Source organism: Tachysurus vachellii, chromosome 3 (genome assembly GCF_030014155.1).
Source record: "Tachysurus vachellii isolate PV-2020 chromosome 3, HZAU_Pvac_v1, whole genome shotgun sequence".
NCBI classification, from domain to species: Eukaryota; Metazoa; Chordata; class Actinopteri; order Siluriformes; family Bagridae; genus Tachysurus; species Tachysurus vachellii.
Window position 1 is genome coordinate 5,162,091 of NC_083462.1, and position 20,679 is coordinate 5,182,769.

Below are 20,679 nucleotides of genomic sequence, written 5' to 3' on the forward strand. Positions count from 1 at the left end.
TTGCACACAGCACACTGCTTACTGGACGGCCATTGAGGCCAAACCTACGGTGGCCGGGAAGTGCAAAACAAATTAACAAAACCCAAACCAAATTAACAAAACCCAAACCAAATTAACAAAACCGAAAACACATTAACAAAACTGAAAACACATTAACAAAACTGAAAACACATTAACAAAACCCAAACCAAATTAACAAAACCCAAAACACATTAACAAAACCGAAAACACATTAATAAAACCCAAACCAAATTAACAAAACCCAAAACACATTAACAAAACCCAAACCAAATTAACAAAACCCAAAACACATTAACAAAACCCAAAACACATTAACAAAACCCAAAACACATTAACAAAACCCAAAACACATTAACAAAACCCAAAACACATTAACAAAACCCAAAACACATTAACAAAACCCAAAACACATTAACAAAACCCAAAACACATTAACAAAACCCAAACCAAATTAACAAAACCCAAACCAAATTAACAAAACCCAAAACACATTAACAAGTCAGACAACCCGGAAGCGGTTGGTATAATTTGTTAATGGAAATTTACCATCATCGGACGAGACACCTTTCATTCACCTTTATATCTTTAATGACAGTCGTCTTGTCCAATGATCGGTAAGTTTCCATTCACAAACTATACCTACCGCTTCCGGGTTGTCTGAATCGGTGCATGAAACACATTAACAAATCAGAAAACAAATTAACAAATCAGAAAACACAACGACATTTCAGACAACCCGGAAGCGGTTGGTATAGTTTGTGATTGGAAAAGACACCTGTCACTCAAAGTATACATGAAGTTCAACAGTCTGCCACAAGGAAAAGTTGGAATGGATGGATGGAATGGATTACTGTGGATTAATTCTGTTATTTTCTTGAACGGAGAACTTTATTTAAAGGGAGAACTTTACACATTACACATAAGATTCCATACCTGTATATCTTGAGTGACAGGTGTCTTGTCCAATGATCGGTAAGTTTCCATTCAAAAACGATACACTACCGTTTCTGGGTTGTCTGACTTGTCGTTGTGTTTTCTGATTTGTTAATTTGGTTTGGGTTTTGTTAATGTGTTTTGGGTTTTGTTAATGTGTTTTCGGTTTTGTTAATTTGGTTTGGGTTTTGTTAATGTGTTTTCGGTTTTGTTAATTTGTTTTGCACTTCCCGGCCACCGTACAAACCCCCTGCATGTACTTACATTCTTCCATAACATGCACAGTAACACTTCATTTTAGGGTCATTTAACTAGTTGCTTATTAGCATGAATGTTAATAGAATATTGGCTATTTATTAGTACTTATTAAGCACATATTAATGCCTTATTCTACATTCTTAATTGTACCCAATACCTAAACTTAATAACTACCTTACTAACTCTTAATAAGCAGTAAATTAGGAGTGTTACCACATGCACAGATAATTTGATGACCCCCCACACACACACACACACACACACACTCACTCCCCCTGAAATAAAAAAAAATCCTCCATATATCACTTAAGGGGGGGATTCACCTCCATTTTCCAGGCCTTGACTACCACAGAACCAGAGACCTAATAAGCGTGAGGAAAAATGCTTCATTTTACATTTTGATTGGGACTTTTTTATAAGTTTTAGGGTGGGGGATGCTTTCATTTTACAGCAATCATAGGTAAATATGTTTATTGCAATTATTAAGTTTATTATGTTTATTGCAAAGCTCTACTTACACTTAAAACAGTCAAGAGGTCGTTTTTGAAATTTGTATTACCTTGCATGAATGTCTGCTTATGACCAAACAAAATGTTTATTTATGGTTGTAAATGATATCGTTTATATACATTTCCCTATATTTCCAAATAATTCCCATAAATTCCTGTAAATTCCCATAAATTCCCGTAAATTATACTGATAAACTCCGGTAAAGTTTCCAATTTGGAATATTCCCAAAATTCCCCAGTTTAAGTTCCCGTGGAAGGTTTCCGGAAATTTACCGTAAACTTTCCGCCCCTTTGCAATCCTAAGCCTGCTCTCCTGACCCATAACAGTAATTTCACACATCCTGTCTTGCTGTCTGCATGTTTTCTGGATATTATCTATAAAAACTTCTCACGTTACTTATCTGTCTATGAGACATACTGTACCAACATATAATATTATATTATATATAAACGTCCATTTCATTCACTTTCCCATTAAACTGTGAAATATTAAGAAATATTTCCAGGATTGAAAAAATATGAAGCACTTTTTTGTATGTTAAAGGATTAACTGGAATAGAACTCACTATGCTAAAGTGACATGAATAAACGTGGTGTCCTCGGACTGACCTTTTCCCAGGCCGTCCTTAGGCCTCATGTGTGCCGCCGTCCCGTTCTTCATGTCCTCCTGAGGGCCGTCAAGGAGGGTCACGTCAGCCATGGTGGACACTACGTCCTCCTCAGGGCCGTACTCTCCGGAATTCATCATGTCCTGGTGCTCCATGTCGAGGTGGATTCAGTCTGTGAAGGATCCAGAAGGAGTGAAACAGTGATGATTCTGTCACCCAAACCTACTCTAAACCTCCTCTGTTCAACACTCCTCAGTCTCCTCATTAGCTCACATCACAAATCAAAGCTTGCTTCTCTGATTGTGCACTGGAGATATGAGGCTATTGTAGCTAACATTTAAAGCTGTAGCCACCATTTTAGCATCACAAGCTCACCTCACTATGCGTACAATCTGTAGAAATGTGAAAGCCACGCCTTCCACCAAAACGTTCAAATATTTTCTAATGAACAATTAAGAAACAGAAAGCAGACTGAAAAGGGGAAGAAGTGAGTTTCCGGAGAGTTTCCTGTATGAAACCTGCATACATAGGTTTTGGGTTTTCTTTTTGATCGATCCAAATGGTAACAAGCACGTTTACTCTGTTTTAAGCGATCAGCACTTCCGCTTATTAACTAGAGTTGTGCCGAGCGCTTTGCATAAATAGTTTTTCCAGTGTCCTTTAAAAAAGTCCTTTAAAAAAGTGTGTGTGTGTGTGTGTGTGTGTGCATTAGCACTGCATAAGGAACTTCCTCTGCACTATACACTGGCAGCAACAGTTTCTTACAGACACACACACACTATACTGAAATCAACTTACAATTATTAACTCTTTAGGAGACTCCAGTAAAAGTTTCCGGAGAAAAAGGAAAATATAATTAATTTAAAAAAATAACTGGATATATCAAAACCAAAAACAGAGTTGTATTTATCTAAACCAAAAAAAAACAGACAGAGCGACAAAAAGATACAGAGCCAACATCCATTCATCTCAGTTTCCAGAGACTGCTATGGAATGGTGATGTATGTTTTCATATATAATGTATAGCGCACTAACTGACCATCTGCTGCTCATTAGTCACTAATCGTGTTCACTAGTGGACATGCTGCACTGCCGATTACGTCTTGATTTAAGGAAGACTCATGCCACTGGGTGATTATGTTCCTGCCATGTAAAATGTAGCCTCTGGAAGGATGTGACCCTGATATGTCAGTTTTTTTGTTTGTCTCTCACTCTGGGTATGTGTTGTTGTTGTGTCTGAATGTCCATGTGCATAAAGTCTTGCCATTTTTCTGCCTGCCCTCAGTCTCTCTACATGAGGGAGTAAAAACTGCCCTCTACATGTCCTGCTTTAAAGTACTAATGCCCTTTACACGGTAAACATAGTGCAGAATAAATGAGAGTCCCCACAGTAACAGGACTGGGTCCTTGGTGGCCAGATCATATCCTTGATCTAGTACGTATACTTTATATATGTACAAAGATCGTATCCTCCGTTGCAGTGACAATACAATCTGCGTCTTCCCTTTAGAGTCCAAATACCACAGGAGTCAAAAATGAAATAATGGCCCTCCTGTTTTTACTCTCCAAGTCCACCAATGCACATCTAGCTAATCACAGGTCTCTCTAAAGTTAACTACACTGGATGAAAATTGTATTAAGAAAACAAACAAACTGAAATCTATAAAATCTGTTCTTTCAAACCGTAGTGTTCGGAAATCAGCCAGAATGTGAGATGAGGTGGTACAAACCAAAACCAGTCCCTCTGCTGCAGCCATTATACAGATTCAGTCATCCATCTGTACACAAGGCTCTGTGTTAGACCAGCCACAGCCCCTACAAAACCCCCAGCACACATGTTTATTTACTGTATATTCCACTGATAATCCAGGCCACATGCGAGACAGAGCGAAGAGAGTCCAACCTTCTCACCACCGCTACCAGCCTAGCAGAAATCCTTAATGGCAAGTAAGTGATGATATCAAACATCTCATACATGCACAGCAAAAAGTGCCAACAGATGAATATTGGAATACTGAAGATGTGATTCTTTTGCAAAATTGTTGATAAATAGGCACTTTACAGGTTTAATGATCTACTGTGACCAGGATTAAGCCATTTCTGAAGAAGAATGAATGAATGAATGAATGAATGAATGAATAAATGGCTTAATCCTGGTCACAGTAGATCATTAAACCTGTAAAGTGCCTATTTATCAACAATTTTGCAAAAGAATCCGAATTGTAACGTTGTATGAATCAACAAATTAATGAAAAGAACAACTAAACACCTTTTCCTTTTTTTGTAATCTGTAGCTTTCTAGCAAACTGAAGCAACGATGCTGGCCCTTTAAGAGCCTCCGTCTGTCTGTCTGCAGGGTGGCTGAGAGCCTCTTCTCTTTGTGTAGAGAGCTGAACAGAAATGGCTGATGAAAAGGGAGGAGAAATAAAGGGAAAGAACGCTGACATATGTTGAATATTCCTGAACTGATTTTGCAAGTCAAATCCTTGTGAACAATTAAGAAATGAAAGAGATTCTGTTCCCGTTTTACAGCGAGGGGCGTGGACCAAGGTTTAGAGTGAGACACAGGAGGAGAGGTGGGAAGGATCTACATGGCTGGAAGCCAGCGGCTGTAACAGCCTCCTCCCTGATTCATCAATATTTCGAACAGACATCACTGCAGCAATGGAGAGAAAGAAAGAGAGAGAGAGAGCGAGAGAGAGAGAGAGAGAGAGAGAGGTGGAAAAAAAGGGTGGGGGTGTTACACCAGAAATACAGAAACAGCTTGACCCTTTGAACAGTTTCAGCTGAGGAGAATATGGGAAAGAGAGAAAAAACGAGAGAGGATGGAAGGAATGTGTGAAAGGAGGCATGTGGGGGAGGAGGGAAGCGAGTAATCAATAGAGACAAAGAAAACACTGAGGAAATAAATAAAGACGCTAAGAGAGAGAAAGAGCGAGAGATTCAGAATGACGGAGCAAATTTCAGGAGGAAGAGACAGAGAAGACGCAACGCGAGGAAAGGAGACTAAAGCCGGCTTTAAACCGAGAGAACCCGAGTCTCTGTTAAAATCATTACTCGTTACGCTGTACTGTAACACATCCAGACAAACTCTCGACCAAATCCTACAGCAGACTGCGGGATGAAGTGTGTTCTGAATGTCATGTTCTTCACCTATAAACCTACAATTTAAGGAAATGCCTACATTCTGCTTACATCATCCATCAGGAAAAAAATAAAGATGTTCAGCCTTCCCATTAACATGTCTGTTCTATATTTCATTTCGTAGTTGTTGCCATCCTGCACTCTTTCTTTTAGTGGCTTTTAGACAAAAGTGGTATACGGCAAAAGTAAAGCCCACTTAAGTCTGTAAGGTGGCGAGACATATGCAGGATGACACACATGCCACAATGAGATGATGCAGCGAATTCCCACTGCGGTCGTGTCCTCAATCACATTACCTAACACACAGCCTTGGGAGTGTACAGATTGCACAGATTACGCTTATCTTTAATACGAGATTGAACACACCATAATAGATAAAGGAATGGTCAGATATTAGTACTGGTTGTCGTGGTAACAACACAAGCATGTGTATGAGGCAGGTGTAAGTTGTCTACGTAGTGCCTGCTCTCTCTGTGCCTGTTCAATCAGAAAAACTACCATCTGTCCTGCCCTGCCCTGGGGCTGAGTGTGTGTGTGTGTGTATGTGTGTGTGTGTCTGTGTGTGTGTACATGCCTGAGGTAGTCTAACAGGTTATGCTCATGGGTATTTTTTAGTGTACATTGATCTGAACTGTCTATTACCTGCTTCATTAAATCAGCCAAAAGGTCCTTGTGGTCACCTTCTGGTAACGTCGTCAGTGTCTGTGTGTAAGTTTCTTAGGGCTGTGAAAATGTATAATACAAGGCATACAGTAGAAGATTTAAATGGTGCCTGCACGTAGCTGAGCTTTGACTTGAGCCTAAATGTGTAAAATCAGTTTGAATGATCAGGATTGCTGAGTGTTCACGACTGAGTGAGTATTCCAGACTCCATCACAGTCCACCTGACAGACTACTTACATAATCGAGCCTCTGTGCGATGGGGCTGAAATGTCATGGAGGCATTTGTGGAGCTCAAACATAATCAACACAAACACGTCCAGCTTCACAACGCTGGATTAACCATAACACAACCACGTAAACGTTGAGACCTGCTGCAGGTCAGATATAAAAACTGTAACACAATAACATGCACCATTAAAACAGGTATAGTCACATGACTAGTGTGTAACTTAGCAGAAGAATCGTCATCTATTGGGTGTGTGTGTGTAAGAAAGCAGTTCAAGTCTCCCTGTCAATACACAACTCAATGGTTCTGACCTAGTTTACAGTGTCGAACCTATCAGAGAGCATCCACTGCAACATCACTGCACTCACTTCTCTCTCTCTCTCTCTCTCGCTCTCTCAAATAAAGCTGTCTCCTACATCCATTCCCAATTTCCCATAATGCAATACAGTACATCACCTAAAAACTAAGCTTAAAAAACTGTCCCACTTACTGTAACACAAACACACGATTTTCTCCTTCTTTGTTGCCTCTCTGTGTTTCTCTCCTTTCTGTACCCCAACACCCCCCCAATGTTCCTCTATTAATCTGTATTTTTTCTACCTGTCCCTTTGTATGTATCTGTTTTTCTGTGTTCTTTTTTCTTATGCCTCTCTCTATCTCAGTGTTTATGTTTACGCTCAGTAGACGTTTGTCGTCTCTGATGTCATGTGATCTTATAAATCGGGTTTTGCTTTAAAGAGGCTAACTTGCTTCATTTACAGTGCAGGTATGAGCCTTTGTTTGACCTTGCAGTATCACAGACAGAGTGTGTGTGTGTGTGTGTGTGTGTGTGTGTGTGTGTGTGTGTGTGTGTGTCTCCTCCATCTGCGTGTCCTGCTGTAATGAGTCCAAATTCCCAGCATGCAAAAACCTCACACCTTGATCCAGATGATGCACTGAGCATTTTCAGTCATTAAAAATAAAGAATATAACGTGATCATTTACATGAAGTAAACCATAAAAACTAAAATAAACTATTTGATTTCTAAAGTTTCTAGTTTCTACTCCACGACTGTTGTTATGGGTTCCTCCTATGTGTCGTTGTCCCTTTAAATTAAAATGATTCACTGCACTCTAACCTATGAAGAACCTTTCCTGTTGTCATGGTTACACACAGATTTGGTGCACTGATTACATTTTTATAAGAAAATCATCTGCAGAATATGGATCTTACTATCTAGGATTAGTTATTAAGCTACATTTATTATATCACTCTGTGAAGTCGAGCAAACATTCTAATGAGCAATCGAAATCCAAAAAAACACGGCGCTCTAGGCTGCTCCTGTGGACTATAAAACATCATATAATGCCTTCTAGGTGCCCTTACTGTGGAGAAATCACAATGAAGTGCCCATATGGCTGCCCTTCAAAGAGTAAAATATGAGGAATTGCCCTCTAGGTTGCTGGCACATTCTAGTAAATGTGATAACGTACCCTTTGGATGAGATGCTGTGCCTTACAAGCTCCACTATGTGAGAGAAAATGGGATATGATGCCTTATATGCTTCCCTACAAGCAAGAAAAAGAGATGACATGCCCTCTAGATGCTTCTTTTTATGAATAAATGTGAAGCAGTGCCCTCTAGGTTTCCTGTAGGTGTGAGAAAATGTGACGTATCCAAATAAAGTAGATGAACTGTCTTCTATGGTGCTGCTCTGTGAAGTAAAGTTGGTGCCGTGCCCTGTAGGCTCCCCTATACTCAAGAACATGAAAGTGCCTTCTAGGTCCTAGTGAAGGAAAATGTGCACTCTAGGGTTCATTGATAGGAGAAGACATAAGGGTTAATGCCTTTCAGGTGCTCCCACTGCATTATGTATTTCTTTCCCCCTGCCCTTTAGGCATCCCCTGTGCTTCGTGTTACGAACACAGATAACAGTACTGTATATTAGAGCAGTATTCTCACAGGAGTTTCTTTCCAGGGCATTCAGATGCATTAATCTCTGGATTCTCCTTTCCCTTTTTAAAAAACATCTCCACAAGTAAAAACATCAATAAAAATGTCAGGGAATATCTACAGGACTGTTCAAGATGCGGTCTGTGCAGATTTATTAACTCAGCCGCTAAAATCAAACGATCAATATTTATCCCCCATCACTCCTTCTACATCACCCCGGGAGCTGTCTATCGTCTGTCCTGCTCATCCTTTAAGACATGCGCTCTGTTAGCATCACTAGTTGTTGCTATGGTAGCAATGAACCTAGGAAAAAACTCCACATACTTTTATTATTACTTAAATAATTTAAATGTACAGTACCTCGAGATACGAGTGCTTTGACATACAAATTTTTCGAGATATGAGCTGTGATTCGACCAAATTTTTGCCTTGAAATACGAGCACATTTTTGAGAAACGAGCATCCAAGCCAATTAATCCGTAATTTTCGGATCCGTTTTAAGCGTTGGATCTGTTAAAAAATCTGAACTTGTTTGACTACACCGCATCTGATATGCTGACCGGACAGGTTTTTATTAAAACGACCGGCAGATGTGAAGAGAAAAGCGATGAAGAAAATTTAAGTGTAAAGTAGCATTAAGAGTGTACAGTAGCGAGTAAGTGAACGAAAGTGAAATTCCTCCTAACTCCTCCGCCTGTTTACTCCTCCGCCTGTTTACTCCTCCGCCTGTTTACTCCTCCGCCTGTTTATCCGCCTACTTTATCTTCCGTAAAGTAAAACCAGTTTATTTTTTTAACATTCTCTTTTATTACTGTATGTTTTTATACAATATTTGTCATTTATAAATACAGTACTGAACATTTTTCATATTCAAAACACACAAACAAAACAACTGGAGTGGAATTTTGCGAGCTGGAACGGATTAATGGGATTTCAATTCATTTAAATGGTGAAAATTGCTTTGCGATACGAGCAATTTGAGATACAAGCAAAGTCACGGAACGAATTAAACTCGTATCTTGAGGTATTACTGTATATGCATGCCAGGGTTGTCATATTGAGCCTGGAAACTAATAACCTTTGAGATTGTGGCATTAAAATGTAACATTAAAAGGGAATTTTCATGTCTGTACACTGCAGCTTTGTGTCTGAGATCGCAAACAGCTCTAAACAAAAAATAAGATCAGATAAGATCACCACTAACTAATCACCTCTGTTTCCATATGACCACTCACTAATCACCAGTTTCCATATGACCACTCACTAATCACCACTGTTTCCATATGACCACTCACTAATCACCACTGTTTCCATAAGACCACTCACTAATCACAACTGTTTCCCAATGACCACTCACTAATCACCACTGTTTCCCAATGACCACTCACTAATCACCACTGTTTCCCAATGACCACTCACTAATCACAACTGTTTCCCAATGACCACTCACTAATCACAACTGTTTCCCAATGACCACTCACTAATCACCACTGTTTCCCAATGACCACTCACTAATCACCACTGTTTCCCAATGACCACTCACTAATCACCACTGTTTCCCAATGACCACTCACTAATCACAACTGTTTCCCAATGACCACTCACTAATCACCACTGTTTCCCAATGACCACTCACTAATCACCACTGTTTCCATATGACCACTCACTAATCACCACTGTTTCCATATGACCACTCACTAATCACCACTGTTTCCCAAAGACCACTCACTAATCACCACTGTTTCCATATGACCACTCACTAATCACAACTGTTTCCCAATGACCACTCACTAATCACAACTGTTTCCCAATGACCACTAACTAATCACAACTGTTTCCCAATGACCACTCACTAATCACAACTGTTTCCCAATGACCACTCACTAATCACCACTGTTTCCCAATGACCACTCACTAATCACCACTGTTTCCCAATGACCACTCACTAATCACCACTGTTTCCATATGACCACTCACTAATCACCACTGTTTCCCAATGACCACTCACTAATCACCACTGTTTCCATATGACCACTCACTAATCACCACTGTTTCCCAATGACCACTCACTAATCACCACTGTTTCCATATGACCACTCACTAATCACCACTGTTTCCCAATGACCACTCACTAATCACCACTGTTTCCATATGACCACTCACTAATCACAACTGTTTCCCAATGACCACTCACTAATCACAACTGTTTCCCAATGACCACTCACTAATCACAACTGTTTCCCAATGACCACTCACTAATCACCACTGTTTCCCAATGACTAATCATCGCTAATCATCACTGTTTCTTCCCACCCTCACACTTCTTCATTCTTTGTCTTAATTGATCTTCTTGAACAATACATTGTTTAAGAAATAAAACACTTTCTAATAAATTAGTAATTGGATATGCTAATTAACTTATTTGCATATTAATCTCACAAAGGTTAATATGCAAATTAGTCTAGGGCATCATAGTCTAGTTACTTGTAGAGTCCTTTTAGGCTTTTTGCCCTCTGAAAAGTGCTGGCAAATGATTAATCACGGTTATGTGGATGAAAGCTCAGCTTTCAACAGCTCGGGATTTGTGTTTTTAACTTTCTACCTCAGCCTGAAGCACAGAGGACACAGTCTCATTTACAGACACGGCAATCATCATGAAGAAATAAATAATTACCAAGCGAAATAAGCAGCGTGGTCAGTGAACTGAATCCTGTGCTCTTTACTCTGCATGGATAACGGCATTATTTATAGTCGAAATGAGGAAATAAAACAGAGCTGGAACCTGATTTTAGGGAAAAAAATCTGGCTTTGTCTCATTAAATAAGGCTGAAACACCTAATTAATCTCAAACATATTACTGCACACCATGAAACACATAGCATCCTGAATTATCCTGAACTATATGTGAAAATAGAGCTTCATCAGAATTTTAATATAGAAAAATCCTTAACGTTTTCATTATTTTAACGGGACAACTGAGGACATTCTATTTTCAAGAAGTTGTACATGATGATAGATAATCCCACAATCTGCACTCCCACAAATCCACTGGCCACATTCCAACTCCATCTATGGACATCTCAGGACATGGTTTATGCAGTCAGTGCTTCATGTTCTAGGGTAAAATGTGGTGCTTTAGACGATGACCATCAGCAGATGGACAATTCCACAAACTTCGTCGTCTTTAAAGGATCGCACTTCTAACTACAGGAACTTTACCTCAGAACTAAAATGGACACGGACGAAGACTTACAACGGTTCATAACCAAAACCGTTACCATGGTGACGTCCCAGCCCACAGACTGTACTAACAATCATGTCATTAGAAAACACGAACCTTCGTCAAATATGGCTAAATAATTGAAATCTAAAAATGTCTGCTGTTTTACGTGAGTTTAATTTTCATTTGTTAATTTAAGTTTCCGCTAGGTGTGTGTGTGTGTGTGTGTGATGTATTCCCTGGATCCGCTGTGATAAATATTATACATTTACAGATATTTTGCAGAATATTTTACATTAAATCGCAACCTACTCTGCTCCGCCTCAAACTCCAGCCATCACCTGACCCACACTATGTATAGATAACCACACTGTATAGATATCACAACACATTTTGCACTAATGGTCAGGACACTGATCTTGTAATCCTCTAGTGAGTACTGTATGTGAACACAGTGTACCTTTAATAATGGGTTAACCGATATAATTGGTGCATGAGCACCACTGCTGGATCTTTAATTAGCTTCAGGTCAAAGACACATGACAGTAGGACAGAGCAAAATGACAGAAATATTGTATGACGATACTTGAACATATTTCTATTATACAAAATATGCATCGTAGTGAATTATAACTTGCATTTTTTTAAAAAAAAAGGTTTTAAAAATATTTTGCCCTATCCATGATATCTCATAAAAGCCTACTGTTATGCGAGATCATGATTTTCAATCCTACTATGATCATTATTCCGATTGTCTTCCAATCCTCTGTTAGGATCCTGAGACATCTAGAGATGTTCCAGCTGCAGTTAGACTCTGCTATACTAAGGAGGAGATGTAATATAATCTAATATAGATCTAATATAATCTTGAATTTTTGTATCATATTAATCTTTATATTAAGCTTTTTACTACGTTTTATTTTCTGTAAAGCTGCTTTGACTATAGAAATAAATTTGAATTGAATTGAATTATTGTCGTGGGCACGGTGGCTTAGTGGTTAGCACGTTCCCCTCACACCTCCAGGGTTGGGGGTTCGATTCCCGCCTCCATCTTGTGTGCGTGGAGTTTGCATGTTCTCCCCGTGCCTCGGGGGTTTCCTCCGGGTACTCCGGTTTCCTCCCCCGGTCCAAAGACATGCATGGTAGGTTGATTAACATCTCTGGAAAATTGTCCGTAGTGTGTGAGTGAATGAGAGTGTGTGTGTGCGAATGGGAGTGTGTGTGTGCCCTGCGATGGGTTGGCACTCCGTCCAGGGTGTATCCTGCCCTGATGCCCGATGACGCCTGAGATAGGCACAGGCTCCCCGTGACCCGAGAATAGTTCGGATAAGCGGTAGAAAATGAGTGAATGAATGAATGAATGAATTATTGTCTGAGCTCTCAGGGTGGGCGGGACAAACACAGAGACGCTAGCCAATCACGGGCATCTGTGAGCTTGTGTACGAGGAAGAGGGCAAACAGCGCGTTCCTCTGCGCGTGTAACCGCCCAAAACGCGCAGAGGCTTCACGTGTCTCCGAGGATGCACGTGTTAGCAGATGGGGTGAGAAAATTGAAGAAAAAAAAATGCTGAACGTTAAAATGACATCATAGCTTCAGGAAAAATGCAGAATTTTATGACTGAGATCATTTTAGGGGTGGATTTATCACGCACAGGTGGCAGCCCTGATGTTGACACGCAGAAAGATGGCGATTATTTGAGCCGTGAGCATGTAGTGTACCTGTGTGTAGTGTTTAGTGTCCAGCCTTAAGGATGGGCGTGTGGAGGACGTGACAAAGACTCCCAAAGCCTTCTCAACCCCTCACCACGACATTTATACGTAACAACGACGGAAACTGTCAGACCGAATAAAAGAAATCCTGTAATTATTGACAAAATGGCGCATTTTTTAGGGCGTAAAGTTGAGCAGACGCAGGAACAGGGCGCGCTCGGTGGTCGCGCGCGCGCCCGGCACGAGAGGGTGTGTCCGGTGGAGGAGGGGGAAAAAAACTATTACCCCCTGAACGTCAGGGCAAATCTGTTAAAAAGCATCTAAAATACAAAAAAAAAACACGGATAATTAGCTGAATATTTTATTTGTGTGTTTCACAGCACGCAAAGAAGCTTAAAATCCTTCAGAAATGTTTGGTTAGCTTGATGCTAACGTACCACACAAAGCGCAGCGCGTGACGCGACCGTTAACGTTTAAATTATCTCAGTTATTACTCGATAAATTCAGGATTTGTGGGAAAAAATCGTGAGTTTAAACCTTCACGAAAACAAATATGAAGGTCATAGATGACATAGATGACATTTTACCGCCTGTGACGAGGAAGAAAAAGGAGGAAATTACACCTGCTCCGGCTGATCTGATCACATTTCCTCCTTTTAAACATGACATAAATGAAGAAATACTGACACTAACCTGTTCAGAGGAATAAAACCAAAGCGATTGTTCACAAACTCAAACCGTGATGTCGGCAAACTTACAGCGTTAATGTCTCAGCATTACAACCGGCAACCGCAGCATCAGCACCAGCACAAAACCCCGTTACACAGACAGAGGCAGCGGCTCGATCCCAAACCGCTCTATGTGCACTGTTTAGGGTCACTGCATGGAGTGTGACGTAACGCTTCTAGAAGCGGCGTAGTGCGCACTACGTTTGTTTTGGATGGCGTTTGGGATACGACCCCATCCTCCCATTCTCCCCCCCTCGTGAATCAGGAGACGGTGTGAAACAAAAGGCAGAAATAAAAAGAAAATAGAATTAAAATAAAATACTATATATTTGAAACGACTATATCTGACTATGTACGATGTGTCGAATGAAACTAAAAAATTAATACAATTAAATAAATATTTGGCTTGGATTTGAATGATTTTTTTGGATAATTTTTTTGATAAATTATTATTATATATTATTATATTATTATTATTATTATAAATCTCTACTATACCTTTTAAAAACTAGCTTTAGAGAAGAAACTGGAAGCAGCCCATCCTCTCTCTCTCTCTCACACACACACACGCACGCACACACACGCACACACACACACACACACACACTCACACAACCTTAAACTACATGTAGGTATAAATGCTTAACCCAGAGAGTGCTACATGGTTTACAAGGTGTTTTAACTCACCTGCGCGACACAGTTACTGTCTGTCCAACCGCACAGTGTGCACTGATCAGCGGTAATCAACTGAGATTCACTTCCTTTACTAGCCTGAGGAAGATGGGGGCGCTAAAGAGACTTATTTAAAGCAGGGTGCAGTTCCTCATTTGTCCTTCAAGCAGAGGGGGCGCTAAAGAAACTAATATAAAGCAGGGTGCAGTTCCTCATTTGGCCTTCAAGCAGAGGGGGCGCTAAAGAAACTAATCTAAAGCAGGGTGCAGTTCCTCATTTGGCCTTCAAGCAGAGAGGGCGCTAAAGAAACTAATCTAAAGCAGGGTGCAGTTCCTCATTTGTCCTTCAAGCAGAGGGGGCGCTAAAGAAACTAATCTAAAGCAGGGTGCAGTTCCTCATTTGGCCTTCAAGCAGAGGGGGCGCTAAAGAAACTAATCTAAAGCAGGGTGCAGTTCCTCATTTGGCCTTCAAGCAGAGGGGGCGCTAAAGGTGCTAAGTTTTTTTAAGCAGGTTGCAGTTCTTCCTTTGGCCTTCAAGCAGAGGGGGCGCTAAAGGTACTAAGTTTTTTTAAGCATGTTGCAGTTCCTTCTTTGACCTTCAAGCAGAGGGGGCACTAAAGATACAAAGTTTATTTAAGCAGGGTGCAGTTCTTCCTTTGGCCTTCAAGCAGAGGGGGCGCTAAAGGTACTAAGTTTTTTTAAGCAGGTTGCAGTTCTTCCTTTGGCCTTCAAGCAGAGGGGGCGCTAAAGGTACTAAGTTTTTTTAAGCAGGTTGCAGTTCTTCCTTTGGCCTTCAAGCAGAGGGGGCGCTAAAGATACAAAGTTTATTTAAGCAGGGTGCAGTTCTTCCTTTGGCCTTCAAGCAGAGGGGCGCTAAAGATACAAAGTGCAGTTCCTTCTCTGAGCTGAATAATCGAGGGGCGCCAAAGTGACTGAATATATGAATGGTACTTCACATTATCATTAACTGTGAGTTCAAGCAATTAAATAAAACATTCAATTACACACACACACACACACAAACACACAGATATATTAATATTTATTTGAGAGTTATATTTACTAGAGCTAACTAAACATGAGGTCTTGTGTCTGTTTTTCTCTATGTTGATTCCCAATTCCTCATTTTCTTTTAGATGGCTAAAATCTGGTGTTTTTTTTTTTTTTTTTTGTCAAAAAAGAAAATATCTGAACAGTTTTAGAGTTACAGAAAATCAGAGAACCTGGAGTACACAGACACACAATTTATTTGAATGGTTTATTCAAGACACCAAGAACATAACATAAAAAGTTTAAAAAACAAAAGATAGTGTGGCAAAAAAACATTTGCGTGAATAGATCTGTTCTCCAATCGCTTGTAGGTTCCAGACACATCAGGACTAACAATTCCTGAAAGAGATAGAAATGTGTAAGGTTTCTTTATTTCTATTAGATATGTTAAATATATTAGATACACCACTGCTTTATAGACAATCAGTACAAACGTACCATAACTCCAGTGACTCGTCTCTGATATTAAAATTATCCAGACATGATGTATTTAACAAAAGCTGCAAAAAAATAAATAAGCAGTAATTTTTAATTAATAACCTACAGTAATATGTTTTGGATTTATATAGATATAGCCACCATATCATCTAAGACTAAAAATGTCATCATTAAAAATTAAAAAGGGTGAAGTTTTCTGTGAGGAAATGTTTATTTAGTGATTATGGATGGAGGCTTCAGTGTCAGTGCTGGTAATATTCAGGATACGGTTAAAACACTGATGTTACCTTCATAGTTGATGCAGCCGTTAGCATCTTCTTGTCCAGCTAAGACTTGTTCGACCTCATTTTCTGTCATTTTCTCCCCTGCAGGATTTATTCAGGAGTCAACTTGATTTACTAAATCACAAAATTAACCGACTACCTGCCATTGCTGCAAGTAAAAGAAGTCTGTAACTCAAACTAATGTTAAAGAATAAAAAACAGACTGTTTTTAAAGATTTTTTTTTTAAATGAAGATCAACGCAAATGTATCTAAAATGTCAGTAAAGGTGAAGTCAAAACATAGGCAAGGATTGTTTGAAGAACAATAAGGAAATACTCTGCAAATCAAACACACGGATAAAAAAACAGGCAAAACCAGAATAAGATACACTGGGGGAAAAGGCTTGGTGACGTCGGAATGAAAATGTAAACTGTAATTGCCTGAGTGTTTGCGGTGTGTTTATATCGGTGCAGACGTAACTATGAACCAGAAAACGTGAGCACATTACGTACCCCAGTACTTGCCTCATTACCCCCTCTCATCCCGGTTAAGTTCTGTATTGATTTTAAGATTTTACTTTATGTTTTTAAAGCTTTACATGGTTGCGCTCCCCAGTATATTTGTGACCTCCTCATTCCGTACCCTACCCCTAGATCTCTTCAATTCCTTCTCTCGGTACCTCGTGCACATTTTAAAACTAAGGGCGATCGGGCGTTTGCTACGGCAGCTCCAAAGTTGTGGAACAATCTCCCTCTTCATTTAAGATCTGCTACCACTGTCTCACTGTTTAAATCTGCTTTAAATACCCACTTTTATTCTGTATGTTTTAACTCTGTTTGAAAGTGTAAAATTGTATGTGTTTTCTTTTGGTTTGTTTTGGATTGTGTTTTTACTTTTGCACTATTCTTGTTTGTTTCTACTTGATGTACAGCACTTTGGCTGCATTTTTAAATGTGCCTTATAAATTAATAAACTAACTAACTATGAACTGTGTGAATGGTCTGGTGAATGTGAGTGAGTAAACTGCAATGGTTTCTAGGAATTGTAGTCCAAATTGGCCATGTTTGTAGGCTATGGTGTGTCCTGGGTAGTGGAGTTTGTGGTGTCCTGACAATATGGTTAGCATCTGTCAAAATATGCTGCAAATGTAAATGTATTTTATTTACCTAAAGTCTGTAGAACATGGCGAAGCTCTGCTCCCATTATGGTGCCGTTTCCTTCTTTGTCAAAGACACGCAACCCCTCCACAAAGTCCTCAAACGTTCCACGGTCCTTTGACTTGGACACGTGCTGAAACATGGGTAGGAAGGTCTCAAAATCCATGAGCTTGGTGTTCAGTTCTGAAGAAGATCAGGAGACAGAAAGGCAGTGCTTTAAATAAAAGAGGGTTGTGGGTTGTCTAGAATAACAAAGTTTGAACCTCTGACCTTCAGGTTTGGGTTTACCCAGCACCTTCATGACCTCAGCATTGGTAGGGTTTTGACCCAAAGCTCTCATCACGTCTCCACACTGAGCATAAGAGATCTTCATTTCTCCTTTAGGTGTTCTATCAAACAGCATGAAGGCCTCTTTAAACTCTGTTAGGACAGATTAACGCCTATAAGGTAGGATTGGGTGATATGATGATAGGATAGAAATAATGCGATATATAAATAAATATATGTTTTTCCCAATAGAAACCCCTGGTGCTAGATGACAGAAACGGGTCCCCATTTTGGCTGTCAATAAAACTACTTACAGGCATTAATTCACTGCTAATACTATTATAATAATAGTATAATATGTACATGAGTTTGGTGAGTTGAACCACAATGAATTAAATTCTTACCTTCAATCTGATCTGCAGTAAACTCTATCTGAGTAGAGAGGCAACAGATATTGACACATCGTTACCAAGAGACACAACACCACACCGCACTACACCCCAACACACCACACTGTATCACACAACACTACACTTTACCACACCACACGACATCCTACCACACCACAACACACCACACTGTACTACACCACACTCCACTCCACCACACCACAAAACTCCCAATCGTACTGTACCAAACCAAACCACACAGCACTACATCACACCCACCAACACACTGCAACACACCACACCACAACACACCACACCACACCACACTGTACCGCACCACAACACACCACACGACAACACACCACACCACACTGTACCGCACCACAACACACCACACCACACCACACCACACTGTACTGCACCACAACACACCACAACACACCACAACACACCACACTGTACCACAACACACCACACCACAACACACCACACCACACCACACTGTACCGCACCACAACACACCACACCCCAATATACCATTACATTTTCACAGACACATTAAATACTAGAGTTTCTTCAGCGTATCCACTAAAGGTCACCACACCAGAGTGTTTTGCTAATAGAGCACTCAAGAAGAAGCCAAGAGAAAAAAAACAAAATCATGAAGAAGAGTTTCCATAAGAGCAGCAAAGAAAGGACCACTCACACAAGCTTAAACCGAATATTACCCAACTGTCTGCACTCCACTCAGCAGTGCTGCAGATGCTCATCATACCCTCGAGAAGAAGAATCTTGTTTGAGGTCATTCCTGTATTTTCATCACCAATTCTGAGCTCTAAGAATAACTGACAGCTGTATCAGAACCAGGGGAACGATGGTGAAACTCTATCCTTCTGCGCCATCCCTGGGGTAAAGGTTGGGTTAAGCCCGGATCAGAGGCACATTAGTCTCCAACAAGCTCTAATGTAGACAACACCAGTTGTGTAGAAGGATGAAAATGGAATGGAGGGACATGCGAACTTCAGTGAGCATATTGAACCAAATGCTCATGCCCAAATGCAGAGTTATTTGGGCTTGCTTGATATATTTTACTCTCTGGGAATGTACACCTCAGGATCTTACAATTTTGAACAGGAAAATATTCCTAGAAAATTGGTATATACTGTATGTTGGAAAGAATGGAAATTCATTTCCACGTCTCCAACTGTTTCACGGAAAAATAATCTAAGATGGAGAAGTGTGATGCAACCCAAGGCAACATGCAGCTACTATTACATCGTTAAGCTGTTTTCATTTCATACCACAGCAACTGACCAAAGGAATTCTATCCATTTATAATTACACGTAATGTTGTGGAACAACTGCAAAATGTTTCTGTTATCACATTTTAAAACAGAGATTAACAGTCACTCCTAAACCCGAGTCTCTTATTTCGGGGTCCTGAAATTGGAAGTTAAATTTAAACTTTGCTGCTTTTTCTCTGAGGTACAAAGCACAGAACGCTGGAAACTCTTAGAAACTTTAGCATATCAGCATATATACATCTTTTTTGTTGAATAACAACATTCATTCATTCATTTTCTACCGCTTATCCAAACTACCTCGGGTCACGGGGAGCCTGTGCCTCAGGCGTCATTGGGCATCAAGGCAGGATACACCCTGGACGGAGTGCCAACCCATTGCAAGGCACACACACACTCTCATTCACTCACACAATCACACAATCACACACTACGGACAATTTTCCAGAGATGCCAATCAACCTACCATGCATGTCTTTGGACCAGGGGAGGAAACCGGAGTACCCGGAGGAAACCCCCGAGGCACGGGGAGAACATGCAAACTCCACACACACAAGGTGGAGGCGGGAATCGAACCCCGACCCTGGAGATGTGAGGCGAACGTGCTAACCACTAAGCCACCGTGCCCCCCTAATAACAACATGATTTGTATTTTTATTTTTCAACATTTACGATTAGTACTGTATTTACTATGTTTGGCATCTGCTCATCCTTGTGAGTTGTTAGCTGTTAGTATAGAAATTATGCTACAGAGACGTTGTTAACACAAACACCTGAATTACTTACTGCAGTGCTCTTAGGGTCAAAGTCAGGCTCCTTGGGCTTCTCCGGTTCAGATGTACCGGCTTTATTAGTCTCCCTCTTGGGGTCTACTTTTTTTGGTGCCATGTTAAAGAATTAGGAGGACGCTGTGAAATGAGGTGGAGAATGTAGTTCAGTGGGTTTTATATTCCCATCCAGGTCCCTCAGGATAAAACCATAGAGACAGGCCGAACCATCTGAGACACCATCATGAACCATACAAGGCCTGGAGGCTGGAACACTGACGAAGTGAAGAGGCTCCACTTTAATCTCTCTCTCAGATGGGAGTACCAGCAGGTCCACACACTGTTCTCACTATGAGGAACATAATGGCAGGGGTATTAGAGGTATTTTGTGGGATTGCGAGATGGTGAGTTAGGAAGACTAG

The 20,679-nt window shown here is 40.3% G+C and overlaps 2 protein-coding genes across 2 annotated transcripts in view; both read right to left on the reverse strand.

Annotated features, from left to right (window-relative positions):
• maptb (microtubule-associated protein tau b) overlaps positions 1–14,069 on the reverse strand; it is a 33,038-nt gene extending 18,969 nt beyond the window's left edge. The window contains exons 1-2 of the mRNA XM_060865472.1: positions 13,984–14,069; positions 2,331–2,501 (exon numbers count right to left, since the gene is read on the reverse strand). Of these exons, the coding sequence (XP_060721455.1) occupies positions 2,331–2,484 (154 nt within the window). The 5' untranslated portion in view covers positions 2,485–2,501; positions 13,984–14,069. The remainder of the gene's footprint in view (positions 1–2,330; positions 2,502–13,983) is intronic.
• A 1,784-nt stretch (positions 14,070–15,853) lies between these two features.
• On the reverse strand, positions 15,854–20,421 carry myl4 (myosin, light chain 4, alkali; atrial, embryonic). Its single transcript, XM_060865478.1, has 7 exons — positions 20,277–20,421; positions 18,205–18,232; positions 17,804–17,953; positions 17,543–17,716; positions 16,400–16,477; positions 16,113–16,174; positions 15,854–16,013 (listed from the first exon to the last, which is right to left on the reverse strand). Exons 1-6 carry the CDS (start codon positions 20,376–20,378, stop codon positions 16,146–16,148), a joined length of 561 nt encoding a protein of 186 aa, XP_060721461.1. The 5' UTR covers positions 20,379–20,421; the 3' UTR covers positions 15,854–16,013; positions 16,113–16,145.
• Between the last annotated feature and the right edge of the window lie 258 nt (positions 20,422–20,679).

What these genes read in the sequence shown, in the direction of transcription:
- myl4 (XM_060865478.1), bottom strand. Translation starts at nt 20,378, where the DNA reads ATGGCACCAAAAAAAGTAGACCCCAAGAGGGAGACTAATAAAGCCGGT. An exon ending in TACTGCAGATCAGATTGAAG is followed by an intron (nt 17,954 to 18,204) that starts GTAAGAATTTAA and finishes CTGTCCTAACAG; the next exon opens with AGTTTAAAGAGGCCTTCATG. An exon ending in CCATGTTCTACAGACTTTAG is followed by an intron (nt 16,478 to 17,542) that starts GTAAATAAAATA and finishes TAAATCCTGCAG; the next exon opens with GGGAGAAAATGACAGAAAAT.